We start from the raw sequence: 21,526 nt of genomic DNA on the forward strand, positions 1-21,526 counted from the left end.
CAATGCCCGAGACTTTAATCAATGTGCCAGGTGTCTCTGCTGATGTTAATGGGTCAATGAGTCGCCTGTTCTTTAGATCTACTATAAGGTTGTAATGGTGAATGAAGTCGGCTCCAATAATCGGTGATTGCACATCAGCAATTACGAATTTCCATGTGAAATTGCGCCGTAGGCCCAAACTGAGTACTAGTAGACGCTCTCCGTAAATATTGATACCAGTGCCATTTGCTGCATAAAGTTTACGATCTGTCTTTTTTGGGCGATCACTATCCGAAGGCGGAATCATAGAAATATCAGCTCCGGTATCGACCAGGAAACGACTTCCGCTACTTCTGTCTGTGAGAAATAGGCGGCGTGAAAAATGACTCCGATCACCTGCCGCCGCTAGTGTGGAGCGTTTTAGTTTGACTGCATGTTAGAATTCTGAGCGGAAGGTGGTTGATATGAGCATGGGCATGACATTTCTTTGCCCTGCTGCGATATTTAAAGTGATACCAACATAGTGCTCCATTAGGATTAAAAGAGTGGGCTGATCGGGACCTGTCTCGTGACCTTCTTGGTGAGGAATGAGATGATCGTGAGCTACTTCTTGAAGAATGTGACGTTTCCAATTCATTGATTTTCAGTGTTAATTCAGCGATCTGCATTTCTAGTCTTTAGATACGATCATTACTGACATCATTTATTTTATCGACTGCAATGGTGGATGGTGCCTTCGCGGTTTGAGCACAAATATTTAATCCCGGTTGTGAAATTTCAACAATTGTACTGTTCGTTTTCCATGTTCTCTCATTTTCACATTTTCACATCAGGCAAATGCTGGGGCTGTGCCGTAATTTAGGCCAGGGCCACTTCTTTCCCACTGTTAGCTCTTTCCTATCCCATCATCGCCATGAGTCCCATGTGTGTCAGTGCAAAGTCAAGCAGATTTTTTAAAATACATTGCTATACAGCAGTAATCCGATCTTTTGGATATAAGTGGCAACAGAGACACGAAGTACATCACCACAAATAATAGCCAATGTAATGTAATTGTTGATCAGTGTTATGAGGTTTCTGTATTGTAGGCCTTCACATTTAGTTTTCTTACGACTCTGTAATATTAGAGCATCTTACTAAATTAATTATAGTGTAGACTGTAGTTCCTTATTCCCCGACTCTACATAGCGATTTTCATTAAATTCTGTTTACCCATTTCCTCGTGACTCGGCGCTGATATGGACTTAGCTACAAAAATACAAATTCATTAATATCTCTGTTATCATAGCTGGTATGGTAAAAAAGCATAAGGCATAAATGATCAGAAATGTAATACTATATAACTTTATTTATATAACTTTAGTTATGGAGTATTTGTCAATAGGACTGTTAATAACTCAAATGTTTGAGAATTAAATTTTAGGCCTTCCCCTAAACTACCATTTCACTCACTGCAAATAAACTTGTTTATGGCCTAGATTGTAGTGACTTATTTCCCGACTTTGCATACCAATTGTCATTAAGATAGGACAACTAATGACAAATATTTGAGAATTAAATTTTGACCCTTCCCCTAAACTACCATTTTTCTCAGCGTGAATGAGATTATTTATGGCCTACATTGTAGCGACTTATTTCCCGACTTTGGATAGCGATTTTCATTAAGGTAGGACCACTAATAACATAAATATTTTTTAATTAAATTTTAGGCCTTCTCCTAAACTACCATTTCTCTTAGCGTGAATATGATTATTTATGACTTAGATTGTAGTGACTTATTCTCAGGCTTCACATACCGATTTTCATTAAATTCTCTTTAGCCGTTTTCTCGTGATGCGTGTACATACATACATACGGACAGAGAGATAGACAGAAATTACTGAAAATTAAAAAGTGCATTTCCTTATTACTATGGACACGACTGATGCAGAAATACCATCCTTTTTAAAATCTGAGCAATGTAGAGACAAAAGTCTTATTTTATATATATAGATATACCAGGTGGCTCTCGAACACCGTACTTTCTACTTATAAATGCCCCGCATGCCAAAATGGTGAATGGGATATCTACCAACTGATTTTCACATGGGAACTACTGCCAGCGGGCAGGTTACGTCAGAATTTGAAGAGATAAGAAACGGAGTGTCGCTCACAGCATGTTACTCAGCGCTGCCGGTCGAATGCACCCCTTGCATTAGTAAACTTCGTTTTCGACCGCATAGTTCTAGGCTGGTGTATAGTACAGCCGCACTATATTTGCTGTTTGCATATCGGCATTGGCTAGTGTGATCAGCAGCAGTGAATACATAGACATTATTTCAAGCTGGACAATCTGGTCGGAGTGCAACAGAAGCTCCAAATAGACGCACGCCTTCTACACACATATTTCGCCGAACAGTATTCATTTCTGTTCCATACAATCAACTATTTTATCGAGTTGAATGTCTACACATGTATAAATTAATAAGTTAATAGATTTCATTTACTGCAGCATGTCTACAAACAGTAACGGCGGTTAGGGGGTGGGGTGAGGAGGGACAGTCCCTCCCACCCCCATTTTGTAGAGTAAATATGACATTTTATTCCACTTTAGCCAGCTGAAACTAGGATTTATTTTTAAACAGCTATTTGTACAAGCCTTGTTGTCTTATATGCTAAATCTTTCCTTCATTGTGTAGTGCTACGGCAAGTGGTGGAGATTTTGCATGTGCTGTGAAGAAGGGTAGTAGGGGTACATATATTTTTGCTGAGGTGATGGCCACCGAGTTATAATTCACTCGCTTGCCGCGCGCAATCGTCAGTCTGGCAGGCTCTTTATTGTCTGTTAGTTTCTTAGTGTGTATTCAAATACTAAATGATTATTAATTGCATAATCATGCCATACATCTATGTAATTGTACCGGGCGATGTGGCAGTGGGGTTACGGGCGCGCAGCTGTGAGCTTGCACTCGGGGGATAGTGGTTTCGAATCCCATTGTCGACAGCACTGAAGATGGTTTTCCGTGGTATCCCATTTTCATACCAGGCAAATGCTGAGGCTGTACCTTATTTAAGGCCACAGCTGCTTCCTTCCCATAAGTTCTATCTGTGTCGGTGTGATGTAAAGTCAATTGTAAAAAAATATATATCTAATTGTAATTGTAATTTCAATGCGAGAGAATACCAATTTTACTTTCACTGGACTAAATTATTTCTTTTGTATTATGTTATTTTATATGTAAATGTAATTAATCAGCCCTGTGGATTATGCTTATTTGTAATAATATATTTTTTGAGATTTTGATTCAATGCTGTATAATAAAATTTTCACCAGGTCTCACAAGCATACTACGGGGCATTTACTTAATAAATAACATAACACAAAGAAATAATTTAGAAACGTTGGTATTAGCTCCTGTTGAAATACGATTACAATGGAATTTTTTTTTTTTTTTGCAATTGGCTTTACGTTGCGTGGACATAGATAGGATTTATGGCGATGATGAGACAGGAAGGGATACGCATTGAAAGGAAGGGACCATGGCCTAAATAAGGTACAGCCCCAGCACTTGCCTGGTGTGAAAATGGGAAACCATGGAAAACCATCTTCAGGGCTGCTGACAGTGGGATTCAAAACTACTATCTCCCGAGTGCAAACTCAGAGCTGCGCGCCTGTAACCCCACGGCCATCTCGCCCGGTATAATTAAATACAAGTACGGCATGATTATGCAATTAAAAATCATTTAGTATTTGAAAACTCACTAAGAAACTTACAGACACTAAAGAGACTGCCAGACTGATGAATGCGCGTAGCAAGTGCTGGCCACGACCTTGGCAAAAATTATGTACTGTACCCCTACTACCCTTCCTCACAGCACATGCAAAGTCTCCGTTACTTGCCGTAGTGCTATACAAATTGGTTAGCCATGACGAACAGCATTTTGTGCATATTTCGGTCAATAATCATGTTAATAATTAAAGAAAATTAACGAAGGAATTAGCAGATAAGATAACAAGGTTTGTACAAACAGCTTTTTAAAATAATTCCTAGTTCCAGCTGGCTAAAGTGGAATGAAAATGTAATGTTTACGCCACAAAGTGGGGGAGGGGGCGACTGTCCCTCCTCGCCGCACCCCCTAATCGCCGCTACTGTTTGTAGACATGCCAAAGATGCAGAAAATCTAATAACTTATTAATTTATACACGTGTAGACATTCAACTCGATGGAAGAGTTGCTTGTATGAAACAAGAACTCACTGTTCGGTGAAGTACGTGTGTAGAAGGCATACGCCTGTTTGGAGCTTCTGTTGCATTCTGACCAGATTGTCCAGATTAAAATAATGTCTGTGTATTCATCGCTGCTGATCACACTAGCCATTGCTGATATGCAGACAGCAAATATAGCGTGGCTGTACCATACACCAGCCTAGAACTATGCGGTCGAAAACGATGTTTACTAATGCAAGGGGTGCATTCAACCGGCAGCGCTGAGTAACATGCTGCGAGTGAGACTCCGTTTCTTATCTCTTCATCTGCTGATGAAACCTGCCCGCTGGCAGTAGCTCCCCTGTGAAAATCAGTTGGTAGACATCCCATTCATCATTTGTGCAAGCGGGGCATTTATAAGTAGAAAGTACGGTGTTCAAGAGCCACCTGGTATAATATGAGAAGTCTTATTTTATATATATATAGATATATAATATAAGAATTTTGTCCGTCCATTGCTCAGAATTTAAAAAAGAATCGTATTCCTGTATTGGACATCCCCACAGTAAAAAGGAAATACACTTTTTAATTTTCTATCAACTCTTGTCTGTCTGTATATATGTACAGTATGTATGTATGCACATCACGAGAAAATGGCTGAAGAGAATTTAATGAAAGTCAGTATTAAAGTCAGGAAATGAGCCTCTACAATCTAGGCTATAAATAATTTTGTTCACGCTGAGTAGAATGGTAGTTACGGAAAAAGCCTAAGATAAAATTCTCAAATATTTATGTTATCAGTGGTCCTATTGATAAACACTACATACCTAAAGTTATGTAGAATTAAATTTCCAATCATTTATGTCTTGTGCATTTATACCGTACTGGCTACAATAACAGAGATATTTATGAATTTGTATTTTTGTTGCTAAGTGCATATAAATGCTCAGCCACGAGAAAATAGGCAAACAGAATTTAATGAAATTTGGTATGTAGAGTCAGGGAATAAGAAGCTACAGTTTAGGCTATAAATAATTTTATTCACCCTGGACGAAATGGTAGTTTTGGGGGAGGCGCCTAAAATTTGATTTTTAAATACCTATGTTATTGGTCCTATCAAAAAGTACTACATAACAAAAGTATAAAGAAAACTATTTCCGATCATTTTTGTTTTATTCAGTTTTACCATACCAATTATGATAAGAGTGGTATTTCAGAGTCGGAAGAAAACAAAATTTGATGACTTAGAATATTGAAAGCTCATAAAATTGATCAACAATAACAATACATTGACCATTGTTTGTGGTGATGTTCTTTGTCTCTTATGCTGCCATTCATCTCCAATTGATGGGATTACTGCTGCGTACTGAGTATAACAGCTGCTTGAATATTGGCAGGGAATAGCTTGGAAGTTAGATAACTTTTAGCATGCCTTTTCTCTGGTTCATGGATTTTCTGATACTGCTGGTATGTAACACACTGGTTCATCATGGTATTCCAAATCTTCATTCCCTACTCTGAGGCGCTGATTGGAATAAGAAATCTGCACACTTAACGGAATAATGATAGAGGAGTGTTCACGGCTGGTTGCAGTCTGGTCATTCCAGATCTGGGACTTTGGACTGTTAGATCAACAGAGTAGTACTGCTCATTAAAAGTGAGAAAATGTGTAGTTTTTCATTTGATCAAGTATTTCGTATGATAGCATTGCTTTTAGTTGCGATATTCCAACTAACATCATTGTAATGACCTTTGTTGATTTCAGTTGGGAAAACCACTAAGACAGTCTTTCTGAGGATTTAAAATGGCAGGTGGAGAGTGAGTGACTGCCATTATAATGGAAACTCCCCAAGTTGATTGTGACTGATGGTAGGCAAGAGGGTTTACCATTACAATGAAAATTCCCTAACCCAGTCTTCACATGAAAGAAGATGTTTGGTGACTTCCTCTTTACATTTCTGGGGTAACGTTAAGAGCTATGCAATTTAACTCACTCAGCGCCAAGCACACCGATCGACGTTTTAAAACTAGTGTGCTGGCAGTGCCAAACACGTTGATTGATGTTTAAGTGCATATGCTCAAATAGCTGACAGTAGCTCCCACAGATGTCACACAAAATGCAGTCTGACTTTCACAGATTCTAAATGAAGGATCAATGTATCGATCAATACATTCAAACCACATACCTTACTAAAGTAACTTCCTGTTGATATCCAACATGTGCTATCTTCACTTGTTGAGTAACCGCATGTTCTCAGTTAGTGTCTTTGCGCTCTTGTAAAATGGCCTGTAAATTGTACAAAAGTGCAAATTACTTGCAGGAAAGTGATATAAGGGATATGTTAGAAGAACTGTGTGCTGATTGTGAGTTGGGAAATTATTTAGTGCCTTGTGCAGAGGAAAGTGATAGTGATTCATCTGATGAAGTTGCGAGTGACATTAGTAGACAAATAAGTTTGAGTGATGTCTTTAAATTAGAAGATATTAGAATCATTCCGAATTGACGGTTTTCACTTTACAATGGCGAAAAATGAGAGTATCCTCCTATTCAATACATCATATATTCTGTCATTAGACGGAGCAAACAAATTCAAACATGTTTCGGCTCGCTTGAGCCATCTTCAGTGAAAAAATTAGGGGGGTTGGAATAATTTACATAATATAAGTTGAAAAAATGCTAAAAAACATAATGAAAGAGCAAATGAAAAAACAAACAAAAGAGAGCCTAGACGAAAACAAAATTAGCACAAATATACAATATTTACATCAATATGCAGAGCAAAAAACAACTTATTGCGACAAAATTCAGTGAAACAGGTGTTAATTTAAAATAATAATTGAAACTAAAAACTGTGTTAACCTAAGAAACAAGGGAATGAGAAAACAAATGATGTAGATGGAAATGAATAATAGTAGCACATGGTGAGGTTGTGGACCTCATAGTTTACAAATTATTGGTTTAGTCAAATTGACAAAACAGTTTGAAATTGCTGTCAAAATCATCCTAGTAGAAACCCATCACATCAAATTGGTCAGGAGGAGAGCGGGAGCAAACATTTTTGAGAAACCAAGCCTGATATAACCTGCAGGCAAAAAGCCTGTGACAAGGAGAAAAAACACCAATGAAATTTAAGGCTTTAGAAATAGCAGCATTCTCAATATCTTCTCAATCTAGCGGTCCCTTTCTTCATTATTGTTTCATAATTTTGGCTGGTGTCTTGCCTTATTATAAAGGGGTCGGAAGGGCCGCGTATAAAAATTGAGAAGCTGTGTTAGGTAGAAGGCAGATGCATAGTAAACTGTAAGTAATCTAGTGGAAACCGTCAATAAAGTTCTAATCTGTAATGGATTATTCCAACCCCCGCCTAATTTTTTCACTGAAGATGGCTCAAGCGAGCCGAAACATGTTTGAATTTGTTTGCTCCATCTAATGATGGAATATATGATGTATTGAATAGGAGGATACTCTCATTTTTCGCCATTGTAAAGTGATGTCTTTAAAAGTAGGAAAGATCACAATATAAAGTTGGAATTCAAGAGGACAAATTGGGGAAAATATTCATTGATTTTGGGAGTTAGGTATTGGAATAACTTACCAAGGATGATGATCAATAAATTTCCAATTTTCCAATTTCTTTGAAATCATTTAAGAAAAGGCTAGGAGAACAACAGACAGAGAATCTGCCACCTGGGCAACTGCCCTAGTGCAGATCAGTATTGATTGATTGATTGATTGATTGATTGATTGATTGATTGATTGATTGATTGATTGATTGATTGATTGATTGATTGATTGATTGATTGATTGATTGATTGATTGATTGATTGATTGAAGTTTTGCCTACAAATTGCTTTCAGCTCATTTTAAACATTAATGAAGGTAACTTGAAATTTTCATGCTATTATGTGTGCTACTTTTCTTCATATGCACTTTTATTTGTAACTATGTCAAACCAGTTCACGTCCCTTAGAAATGTCTGGCACAGGGCATTTAAATCGCCTCTGAATGATTGGCATTGAATGTGTTAATACAATCTGACTCACAACATGTACACTATCTACACTGTACACAATGTAGCAAAGCACCAGCGCATCAGCTAGTAGCATAATATTTGTACGAAAATTGTGCACTCGGCAGACTGAAAAGCTTTCAAGTTTACATTTGAACTAAGTTGACACTGAAAAGTAAAGCTTCCTTCTCAACAAAATGCATTTTATTCATCTGATTTTTCTTCTTATTCTCTGGTGTTCCTGGTGTTCAATGTTCCAGGCTTATAGGTCACTATTGCAGGCTGAGGTCCACCATCTGTGTTTACAATTCAGTGGTGGTTGGCTAAGGTTTCTTGATGATCCCTGGATGGTATCAAGAAGTGTGTCCCATGTCTCTATGTTTGTCTGTATTGACTGTGTGAATTCCCATGCATGTTCTTTTAAGTATTCCAGATCGGTGCATGGGATTTTAGGTTTTTCATAGTTCTTTTATTTCTTTTCTATTGGGTCTGAAGGAAATTTTGATTTGTTGGAGATGGTAGTTGGTCTCTATGTAGCCCTTGTGTACTTTTACATTCATGATTTCTGAAGAGAACTTTCTAGTGATTGCCACATGATAGATCTGGTATCGTCGTTGTTATTATTGTTGTTATTATTATTATTATTATTATTATTATTATTATTATTATTATTATTATTATTATTATTATTAATGAACATAGTTCATACAAAGAAATTATTTATTGTTAGTTTCATATTGCTTATTTCCAGACATATCCTGCAACAAAGGAAAGGATTGATAAGGAAGAGTTTCAGAATGGTTCAGAGGTTGAATACAAAACTGTACGCCCTGAGGAAAGGGAACTCTCCTCTGACTTGTCTCATAACTTCACGAACCCTAGGGACCTTGAACATGTTAATGTAAGTCTCTCTTATTTGTTCCTTATTTTAGAATTTATTTATTGATTTACATTAAATGAGGACAGTTTGGAGATCAAGCCACAACCTTTGGGGCAGGTAGTGTGATAGCAAGCAAATTTGCTATTTTCTTGTCCTCAAAATCAAGGTACTAGAGTGATATAATGCCTGGACATTGTTTCTCCTTTATGTCACTTCCTGTAGCCAGACTGACATGGTTTCATGTGCATTTTCTTATCCTGTCATCCTATCTTCCTGCTGTTTGAATATATTGTTACCTTTTTGTTGCTTTTTTCTATCACATACGGGCTGTTAGTTTAAAACTTCTCAGTTGCTCATCTCGAAAGCAACACATTTTCAAGAAAACAATTTGTAGCAGAAACTGACTCATGGCATCCAATTTTTGGTCATCATTCAGTCTAACAGAGACTTTTGTCCTGAAGGGATGTAGCAGGCCTCAAAGGTTCACAAGAATTTGCCTTTCTGAAGATATGGAAGACAGAGGTCAAGGACCTAATCATCCCAGAGAAAATGGCACAAAGTCATGAATTGCCATATGGAATTTGGAAATCATTGAACAGGCCAAGAATGGGAGTTCCACCCTGCAAGAGCAAATTTAAAGAAGTTGAACATGCTCAACAACAATAATGAGCATAAGAGTTTCATCCACGGTTTACAGTTTCTTGTGTATTATGAAACACAGAACCATAATGCGTTGAAGTTACCTATGGAAGCGCTAATGCATTGGTAGTGAACAGCAGTTATGTGGCAAATGACGAACGTGAAGGTCACTCAAACCCTTACCTTCTGACTGATTGCCCGTGACATCTGGTGACTCTGCTAGTAACTATAGGCTCACACGACAACCGCTAGATATCATGGATGTTGAACTTCTCCAGCAGTCTATTGTAGCGAAGCACAGGAAAACCAAACAACACATGACTGCTACAGCAGCCAACAGCAGTGAAAAGGTTAACACAGGGAAATAACAACTCGCTCTGGCATGTTGGATCTATTTCTAAATATACGACCTCAAGCAGTTTATATGGGGTGTGTCATAACTTTACCAACAAAAAAATCGGAGATGCTCTTCATATTATGTTATTCCTTACACTGCTATGCCCAAGATATCTTGTGCGCGGTAGTATGTCACATCTTTGCTGCGCCCGAGATATCTCGTCAGCAACTTCAGCTATATTTCTAAAAAGGAAATATATACCTTTGGAGTTTCCTTTGGTTTTCATACTTGAGTGGCAGCAAGCTACTTCTTTCAGGAACATAATGGACCATAAGTCAAAGTGCAGACTACATTTTAAGTCTATATGTTGGTAAATATCTGAAATAATGCACTAAGCTCAGTACGCAACCTAGGTTGGCAGTCCCAAAAAGCACCTGTGTCCAAGGCTTGTGCACTTGGAGTTTGAACTTATAGAAGCTGTGAATACTCTAGAATTGGAAGATGAGTACTCAGATGTCAGAGATTGAATATCGAACTTTGTGTAGGATAGTGTTTGTTTTGGCTCTAATGGACAACCCTGATTTTCTCTGTCCTTAATCCTTTTGTGCGAAATAAATAATAAAACTTGAATTCTTTTGCCAGTTGAAATGAGATTTCTTATTATTTTTGTTCACTTTTAATATATTTTTAGATATTATATTCATACAAAAAATTCAGCATGGAGGGTTCTGATAGTTGCTTGACATATTAGCAATGAAAAGGTTAAGAATGATGGTGGAATCATATTGGTGGCGAACTTGCTATATTTATTATACCAGAGATCCAGCCGCTGCCTGTTGCTGTGCATGGGAGGGAAAGGAAAGGAGGGGAAGTGGGAAGTGGGAGACAGAAGTAATGCGCGACACACCACACATCCTGAACAGAGTACAAAGGTCACTACTACACCATTATGAATTGTGCATCGAAGTAGGAGGGGGGCATATTGAACATCTACTGTAACCAAACCATTGGGCGAATTGCTTCCTTCATTGTGTATTTCATTCCATTTACAATGTTGTGAGTCAAGTAATACACAATCATGGGGCGGCAGCGTTGCATCTTCAAGCATGTTAAACAACAAAGAACGTTACTGCAACCAACAGACGAGAGGAGAAATGAGATGGTGAATTCCTTGACTGACAAGTGTGTCTTAATTACCGTGTGTTCTTGTACTGTGTGTGCAGTTATGTCTGTTTAATAAACGAACTGTGGATATTCCTGTAAGAGACCAGGACAATCCTGTCCGAGTCGAACGTAGAAACTTGTGCATACGCGCGGAGCATTACCTCTGTCTCCATCCTATACCAAGGCCAACTAGATAGACAGGCCATGAGGCTCCCCCTCCACTTCGGGCGCTACGTCACACAAGTCGCCAGCCGCTTTACTTCTCACCAGTGACTTGTAGGCTGATCTGAACCTCGCAGCAGTGAAGCTATCGATGGTGTTGAATGATTTAAACGTGTGTGAACATTGTGAATTATGGCCACGTCATGTTGTATACCTGGTTGTAGAATCAACTACAGTTCAAAACAGCCTAATATTTCAGTGTTTAAATTTCCTACTGGATTGTTTCGGAAACAAAAGTGGATCATAGCCATCCATCGAACTGAATTCATCCCTTCAGTAAGCTCAGTTGTGTGCATAAAACACTTGGACGAAGTTTTGTAATTAGGGATGATTCTGTTAAAAGACCTGATGAGTCTATTTTAACTGTAAAACCTAACAATTTAAAACTCTCAAATGACGCTATTCCTAAGTTTGAAAATGTGCCTGCCTATCTGTCTAAACATCTTCCAACACCGAGCAAAAATCCTATTCAAAGACAAGAAGAAATTGAAAAACGGGAAGGGGAAGGAAAGAAAGAAAGCTGAGGAAGAATATGACAGGATCAAGGACTTCGATGATGTTCAGGGTAATTTCAGTATTAAATGCAAATTAGATTTGGACAAAGTTTCCGTCAGTTTTAACAGCCAAAGTTTCTGTATTTTCAAAATGTATATGACTGAGGAAAATATTCCAAAAATTGGTACTTCCTTAACATTAAACGAGGCTCTTGATTTTAATTCCATTAAACATTATATTTTCATGAGTGATAACCCTGATATACGTGCATTAGGTGATGGGGGCAAGATATTAAAAGGGTCAAATTAGAAAAGTATTTGTAACTTCCTGTTTAGACCTGCTTGTAACTCAAAAGTGACTGTCCACGACAAAATATAATCCGTACACAAAATAATCGATGAAATTGAAATTTTGTAAGGAACAGTTAAATATAGCCTTTGCAAAGAAAGTATATTACTCCTGTATACTAATAACACGGTTCACTTCAATATTTTTCGCATTTCCCGGGGCGTAAAAGATAAGACAGTCAACGTTTCTTACAATGCCTCACCCGGTTATTCACAGTCTTTTACTGCAAAACTAGGCATGGGAAATTCAGGTATTGATGATTCACATTGGAATTACTTGGAAAAGAAACTAAAATTGTTAAAGGAGCATGAAAGATTTTATAACTTGTTGGATGGAGTCTACGTAAAACGTAAGCTGAATTATAAAGGACGAAAGATTTATTTTTGTTTTTGTTTTTGCTAGTGGCTTTACATCGCACCGGCACAGATAGGTCTTATGGCAACGATGGGAAAGGAGAGGCCTAACAGCTGGAAGGAAGCGGCCATAGCCTTAATTAAGGTACAGCCCCAGCATTTGCCTGGTGTGAAAATGGGAAACTACGGAAAACCATCTTCAGGGCTGCCAACAGTGGGATTCGAACTCACTATCTCCCGATGCAAGTTCACAGCCGTACGCCCCTAACCGCACGGCCAAATCGCCCGCTAGGAGGAAAGGAAGAGGGAGTTGCTCTTAGTAGTAAAAGCAGAGAAAATAACACTACATTAGCTACAACTGCATAAACTTTTATGTTGTCATCCAGTCTTTAAAAAAATAAAGATGTTGTTGATTTGTTTTCATGTAAGAACCTAATGTGACATTTCTTAGAAGAACTAACTTTGCAAGTCTTTAAAGTATTAACAGATAGGCCTATAGCTTATAAAGGTAGCATGCATAATTTCTAATAATAAAAGTGTTAGTAGGAAAATGTTTGAAAAGCTGTGCAAAAGCAATTTACAAACCACTTTTCAAAACCCATTTGATGAAACAAACACAAAAAAAAGTTTGATACTGGTCATTTATTTAAAATCTTAATAAATAACTGGCTTAATCAAGCTGACAACTTATCCTGACTTTGACAACTCTGAGTCAGACAAAAAAATGTGTATCTGAGTCTATCAAGTGCGGCCGTGGCTTGCTCCTGCCCTGGACCAAAAGGTGTTGTACTAGACTCTTTTAGAGCTACAAAATTTAAACCTGTATACTAATGTTTTTACATGACGATTCTCAGAGAAAAATTCTGATTTTGCTTAATTCTGATTTTGCTTGTCAACAATGTTCTGGAAAACGAAAACATGTTTAAATATGCAGTGATTAAATAAATTGTTTTAAACATTTCATAGACAAATGTATGTACATCTTTTGTAATATATTATTGAATAACAATAGAAAAGTTACCATAGACAAACTCATGGCTAAGAAGAAGAAATCCTCAGGAAAATAAAAATGTATAAATTGAAACCTTAGGAATTGTTAGGTAAGTTTTAAGTTGCAGCTTAATTTCTAAGAAAGTTTCAGACTATTGTTGTGAATTGCCATCATGTATTTTCCTAGTAACATTACAACTATTTATATACGTATTATGCGTTCTAATCTTTTACATGATACCATGTTCAGTTACAAGTGACAGATGTCAGCATAATTTTATGTAAAGAAATGTATATATCCTGCCCAGCCAGTTTTCTCCCCGCATAAAACACATGTATTATACAAGCCTAAGTAAAGCCACAATTGAAGGAGTGTTCAGTTATATCGTTAAGGTTGAATAAATGAACAATATCATGGTGAAAGTGAGAGCGGGCCCAACACTGCCGTGCTGAACGCCAGCCACTCTCATGACGTCATGGTTGGAGCCTTGTGGCCTGTCTATCTAGTGTGGCCTTGCCTATACCCCACTTTCCCTGCCTCACCTTCTCTTCCCCCAAGCACGGCAGCGGCTTGTGCTCTGGTATTGTAAATACAAAGAGTTCGTCAATTTGAATCACGCGCCCGCAAGTAATAAAGTAACCTCATTTTTTCGAAAAGAAAATGTCTTCCATTGATCCGATTGCACCATCATTCTCAATACTTTCAGCACTACCATATTTTAACATGGACCCTGGCAGTGAACTGGGTCTTTTTCCTGAATTTTAATACATTATTACACAACAGCAAAACATATTACATACCTGATTTTTGTATCATATGAAGGTGTTAGCCATCCAAAACAAAGACATTAATCAGGAAGTTCATATCTGAAGTATTTTAATTACACTATTCTTATGAAAAACATAAAAAAATGTATGAGAAAAAACCTTTTACGTTCAAGTTCTACTAATAAGCCTGCTCCAACAATAAAAATGAATCATTTAATGTGGATACTTAAGCTACAACTAAACATAATTACATTTGAAATACACAATTTTTCTATTTAGGAACAGTTTGTTTTTGTACAGTATCTCTGAAAACATCGGTCTTGGCACAGTCCAACTTTGCACCCCTTGCACCACCATCTAGTTTTTTCCGATACACGTCAATCATCAGCCTGCGTCTCTTCCAAATTCCTGGAGAATGTAGTATTTCTATGATTTGTATTCAGAGTAAAATAATTCAGCTAAAAGAACTTGCACTAGAAAGTGACCTAACAAGTAAAAATCTTGCCTGAACTGTCATTTTGTATGTTATCTGGTTTGTAAGCAGAGTCTTCATCACTGTTATCTGCAGTATTTCTGAACAAATGATAAATCAAGTAATATACAGGTGTGTCTAAATTCCTAATACACACTTTGAGGGCTTATTGGGGGTCAGAGTAGATAATTTTCTGAATAGGAATCTACATTCGGCACATTTGTGTATGTGGGGCTATGCCCTTTCTCCATTCACCATCCCTGAATTGTATCTACAATTTGTGGAAAATAAGTAAATAAATAATAATAATAATAATAATTAATAATAATAATAATAATAATAATAATAATAATAATAATAATAATAATAATAATAATAATAATAATAATAATAATGAAAATGAAATCCACAGCCTGTGTCCAGTAGTACGACCAGGTCAGGAAATGGAATGAATGAAGTCCCCATCTAGCGCCAAGGACTGGAATTGTGCTGGCTGCCGAAGCATGTCGCACTCCTCTGGGGCAATGATTAATGACTGATGGATGAAATGAAATGATAATGGAGAGTGTTGCTGGAATGAATGATGACAGGAAAAACTGAAGTACCCGGAGAAAAACTTGTCCCACCTCCGCTTTGTCCAGCACAAATCTCACGTGGAGTGACCAGGATTTGAACCATGAAACTCAGCAGTGAGAGGCTGATGTGCTGCCGTCTGAGCCACGCTGAGTTCAAATCCTGGTCACTCCATGTGAGATTTATGCTGGACAAAGCGGAGACGGGGCAGGTTTTTCTCCGCGTACTCCAGTTTTCCCTGTCATGTTTCATTCCAGCAACACTCTCCATTATCATTTCATTTCATCTGTCAGTCATTAATCATTGTCCCAGAGCAGTGCAACAGGCCTCAGTAGCTGGCACAATTCCTATCCTCGCTGCAAGATGGAGCCTTCATTCATTCTATCCCTGACCCGGTCAATGACTGGAACACAGGTTGTAGGTTTTCATTTTTTTCCTACACAAAGACTTCACCGGGCCTCCAAGTGGAGGGCTACTCCAGCCATAGCCATTGGTCACCTCTTTCAGTGCCAAGTTTGCTAATGGCCGCTGGACTCCTGCCCAGACTGTCACATATAGTAGCAGGATGATCTTGACCTGACTACATAGTGTGACAGGACATATTAATTGGAGCTAATGTTCTTGTCGGCTTCCGCTTGGACCATTGTGTTAGAATACAGCGAGCTACCTGGTGATGAACGAGTGTACCACTACAGCTGCAATGGTAAAATATTCTTAAATTCAAATCCTCATTATTGCAGAAGACTTCCTCGTGAAAATTCAAGATTTTCTGCTGCAGACATGGAGCAAAGTTCTCTGCGAAACGTAAAGAGTTTCACCTTGTTTTCTTGACACGGCATAAGCCCATATCATGTCTACAAGTACAGGCCATGAAAGCATCAATGTTAAAATTATCTTTTCTTTATCCAGCTTTCTTCTTATCCTACACTTATCCCACATAAAGACTGAAGACCTGTCAAGATGGTCCCTCAGTGTGTGTTGCAGCTTGCCATCCTGATAAAGCAGGAATGAGCTCGTAAGGGACTGAGAAGAAATAGGATTGATGAGAGAGAGCCGGTTTATCTGTAGATGGCAGTGTATAAAAATATGGAGACTATCCTTGTCTTTTTATGTTTTCTTTCTATTTCTCCCTCTTCCAACCTGTCACTGATTTTTTCCTGTCATGTTTTACATTTGTTGTTCCTGACTCTCTATATGAATTGTAGTTGTTTGTTCCTTTCCATTACCTACTTACCATATTTCTCCAAATCCAAGATGACCCCCACTTTTTCCTTCAAGAAAATGTAATCAGGCTTGAAAACTGCTTTGTAAAATCATATGAATGTGTTTATTGCACAGTACGCTGGTATGCATTTTTTGACTATGCATACCAACTCTGAATATTGGCGGTTAGTTATGCCATGTTGTTTTTCTGCGGCTGCACAATTATTCTTTATTTCCATGGGTTTAATAACCGAATGACTTGCATAAGCAGAAACGTATCAGGAAGAAGAAGAAGAAGAAGAAGAAGAAGAAGAAGAAGAAGAAGAAGAAGAAGAAGAAGGTTTAATAACCATTAACTTAAAATTATAATCATAATATCAAAGAGAACTTGTTGAAAATTTGCCGGCAATACCTGTTCCACTCATTTCTACAAATACAACGATCCATCAGGAAAATATTCCTGTTGTCTATAAAACTGTTACTCTTACTCAGCATCATGTACAACAGGCTGCTGCTACACGCACATCTCGCTTGCTGGGTTCGGCCAACTTCAACAGCTAGCAACGTATAGGCCAAATAAAGACACGGACATTGAAGGTCAATGAACGAGTTTATTCTGCCCTTGTGTTTTTCGTGCACGTACCTCACAATTTCATCTTCGACTTCTTTAAAGTATCCTCATTGCGGGTCACCGAATGCATCTTTGTACAATACACATTTTTTAAGCTATCTTTATCTTTACACTAACGCTGAATATTGGCTTTAGAAGGTCTATGCCGTATTTTCTTGCAGCTGCTTAATTATTCTTCATTTCTGTGTTTTTAATAACCATTAACTTAAAATTGGCATCAGAATATCCATGAGAACTCGCTGAAAATTTGTCGGCAGTAACTGTTCCACCTATCTTTACAATATGATGATCCATCACTAAAATATTCCTGCTGTCTATAAAACTTAATTTTATTAAGCGTCAGATTTAGACATGTTATAACTCTGCCACTGAGTAGCCATGGCCTTTCTAAGAATTCGAAGGCTCGCATGTTTTGATGCCATTTTGCAGATTTGAGAAACATTTTTGTAGAAACTAATAGAATGTCATTCTCTCTTCACTATTTCCTGAGATCCAGTGATGTTATACTGAAGCACTGTACAACTGGTTGTCACAGCTAGCAATGTATAATAAAGAGGCGGACATTGATTGTTAATGACTTTTGTGTGTGCGTTCAGGGAATGAAAAGAAGCAGAGAGGTTACCGTGGTAGCTGCCAATGGTGTTCATTACTGATAGGTCGCGAATGCTAGATGACCCTTGATTTTTCACATGAGATTCTGAGTAAAGAACGTCGTCTTGGATTTGGAGAAATTGGTACTTTCTCTCTGTATACTCCTCATTTTTTGTTGATCATTTATTGGTGGATTTTCTGAATAGGACTCCCTTATATAACTTTTTATGTATTGTATTTTCTTTTATTGTAGCTCCTGGCCAAACAGTACAATAGTACTTTGGCAGACGTCATTACTGAGATATTGTTTGAAAAGAACTCAAATTCTTTCCACCCGCAAAAAGGAGAAAAGAATAAGAAGCGTTATGTTATGCAACATGAATATACTATGCATGACTTCAATGAGACTGAACAGAGAACTCCTGTGGTAAGTCACTTATTCATTATTGGTGAAGTTTATAATATTGAAGATAGTAAGTTACCTTGAGAATTGTTTCCTACTATTTATCTGTTAACCCTTAGAGTGCCAAGTACTGGAGTATATAGTGCCAGTAATGAAGTATAATTATTTGAACATTGCACCTTGTTGCATGCATTTAACCCCTCCGCATGGTAGCATTCACAGCAGGTACCAGTCACTAATGTGGGAGGAGGCCATTGTGCACCATGAATTAGAAGTGTAAAATGTGTGGTTTTGAATTCACTACAACTATGTAGTTTCAGCACATACAAGGAGTCTGTTAAGTCTGCTAACATATTTATTCATTTATTACACAAGAACTACAAATTACACAGCTTTCACATATATATCATCATCATCAACATCATCAATGTCCCACTCCAGTCGCCCAGGTATGGTTTCACATATGTGTATATATTGTGCCCTGCAGCCTCCAGTACATGCCAAGCAAATGCTGAGAACATAGCAGAAGTACTGCAGTATCGTAGAAATACCTACCTTCATGGGTCGTAAATATTGGCACATAGCTTACCTACATATCCTGTCCTCTTCAGCTCCAAGCTTCTCAATGTAAAAAGTTTCAAACAAATTTATTAAAAACCACCATTCCAATACTTTACAATATTTAAGTTTAAGATACAAATGTTACATAGATGTTAAAATGGGACGTGTTTTGCTTAAGCTTTGTAAGCATCTTCAGCCACACTTAATCTAAAGCTAAGTCAGGGCCCTGAACTAGGTTCCTCATTATAGTATAATATATGCTTTAATAGAAGATAAAACAGTCATAAAAATCTAGTCTGTGGAGAAAGTGATACTAAAAAATGTAACTAAAATTCAATAATAAACTTGTCATAGTATTATATGTACATGGAATGCATACTAGTGTTTGTCTAAAAAAGTACAAGTTGATTATTTGTAGAACAAGACTTAGTCGTAATGACGTAACATACAATTGGATTGTACAAAATTAGTTGATATTAATGAAGTGTGGATTAATTAAAATATCAAAACATAAATCTTCAAACTTTGTTGAATGAGACTCAGGTACGTAGAATTACAGTAGAGTACTTGACTCCAAGTAGTTGTGTAATAAGGTCAAAAGGCACTTGAAACATCAGTGTAAAAGTGTTGTGTCTCTTTCATGGAATAATCTTTGTGATAGATTGTAGTCGTGAGCTGTCTAGCATAGATTCAATCTACGAAAGAGACACAACACTTTTACACTGATGTTTCAAGTGCCTTTTGACCTTATTACGCAACTACTTGGAGTCAACAACTCTACAGTAATTCTACATACCTGAGTCTCATTCAACAATGTTTGAGATATTTATTTTTCAATATTTTAATTAATCCACACTTTATTAATATCAACTAATTTTGTACAATCTTGTATTGAAGCATGTATTATACTTTAATGAGGAACCCAATTCAGGGCCCTGACTTAGTTTTAGATTAAGTGTGGCTGAAGATGCTTACAAAGCTTAAGCGAAACAAGTCCCATTTTAACATCTATGTACCATTTGTATCTTAAACTTAAATATTGTAAAGTATTGGAATAGTGATTTTTAATAAATTTGTTTGAAACTTTTTACATTCTGTATTCCAATACGGCTATCATAATGAGACTCATAACATGTAATCCAAGCTACTCAGTCAATGAGTTCCAGGGAAAGGGTTCACGTGACATATAAATGAAATAAGAGGAACAGGAACTATTCTAAGGTTCTCGTATTTCACTGTTGTAATGTGAGTTGCCATAAAAAATTATATAAAAAATAACAATTTATTGTAATGTAAAGAAGTGTGTAGAATCCAATTGTAACATGATTCATTGAATAATAAACTTTACACAAATATCTGTACAAATAATCCTGCCATGAAGTGGCATATTCAATCTTTATCATACTTCCACCATGAAGTGGCATAATTAATCTTCTTTAGGTGTTACTGCTGAGAGATCTCACTTGTACTGCACTTGTGTCACAGTGCAGACAGATTCTACTCAATTCGTTATGACGAGTAATTTGAAACAAATTTTAGCATAGGGTTAGGGAGGAAATAACTTTGCATGCTTAACTTACTAGTTCCCCAGTATAGGGAAATATTTACATTGCACCACAGGACTGAAGTTACCACATTAAAAACATTTTCTTAAAAACTACACTTGCAGACGTCACAGTTCACCAGTTGGGATACAAACATGTGACCCATCTCGGATCCATGCAATACCTTCAAGTGTGACATAAATGCTAACACAAGATATAATACAATGACAATTCATGGAGTAGCTCATGAATCTTCCATCCCCTGTAATCAAGTACGATAGTGAAATGTGTAGATCCTTTCAGCTTTCAAACCCATACAGGCGACCTTGCTCCAAGCCATCTGCCTGGCCGTTGACCTAATTCTTAGGTGAGGGAGAGTTTAAGTTTCCAACCAAAACAAATGACGTCGGCAGCAGCTCTACCTTCCCTTCACTTCTCCAGACAGGATTGCGCCACACGGCAGCCATCATTCTTTGCCACACCAGACTCTCATAATTCACCGACCAGACCATCTGACAGCTCAGTGGAGCCTGTTACAAGTTCATACTTTCTTTCGTTCTTTGCGTACATGCAAATAAGAGGCTAAACTGCTTGGCCTTTTTAATAATATTATAAATCGTGAAGCATCAATTCTTAATCTCATTTCGTGCGTATCTGCACACAATAAAGCTCATCTGTGGAGCTCATTTCAGGCCATTTATCATCATACATTATCTATTGCATAATCATGCAAATTAAGGGTTATCTAGCCTAGCCACCTACGGGCTCATACATTTGGTCCTGGCATCATATCTCTGAACTCTGTGGTCCACCGTTCAAATCATGCTCATGTCTGAGAGAGTGTCTGAAGGAGCAGTTGTGATGATCTTACTGATTACAACGCTGACAAGCAAATTTTGGAAACATCTGTAATACTTGCCCATGCAAGTTTCTCTCTAGCTAACTCCTAACTCACAAGGTCTATCTCTCAATGCTACTTGACAATTCAGGTCACTTTCTTTAATGATCTAACACTGCAATCCCTATCTTCAAACAAATTACAAAATCTATTTACAAAAATTAAAAAGAATCAACCTACAACCATGAACAAATTTAAAATAACATGCTCAAAATAAAGAAACTACATAATCTATGCATGCCAGTCCTGAGTGTGAAAATTATTTCATTATAGCCTGAA

At 37.4% G+C, this 21,526-nt stretch overlaps 1 protein-coding gene across 1 annotated transcript in view; it reads left to right on the plus strand.

Moving 5' to 3' along the window:
* Positions 1-21,526, plus strand: part of LOC136880865 (uncharacterized) — a 117,907-nt gene that overhangs the window by 29,628 nt on the left and 66,753 nt on the right. Inside the window, exons 5-6 of the mRNA XM_068229154.1 lie at positions 8,927-9,076; positions 18,095-18,268. Of these exons, the coding sequence (XP_068085255.1) occupies positions 8,927-9,076; positions 18,095-18,268 (324 nt within the window). The remainder of the gene's footprint in view (positions 1-8,926; positions 9,077-18,094; positions 18,269-21,526) is intronic.

This window comes from Anabrus simplex, chromosome 9 (assembly GCF_040414725.1).
Source record: "Anabrus simplex isolate iqAnaSimp1 chromosome 9, ASM4041472v1, whole genome shotgun sequence".
Classification (NCBI taxonomy): domain Eukaryota; kingdom Metazoa; phylum Arthropoda; class Insecta; order Orthoptera; family Tettigoniidae; genus Anabrus; species Anabrus simplex.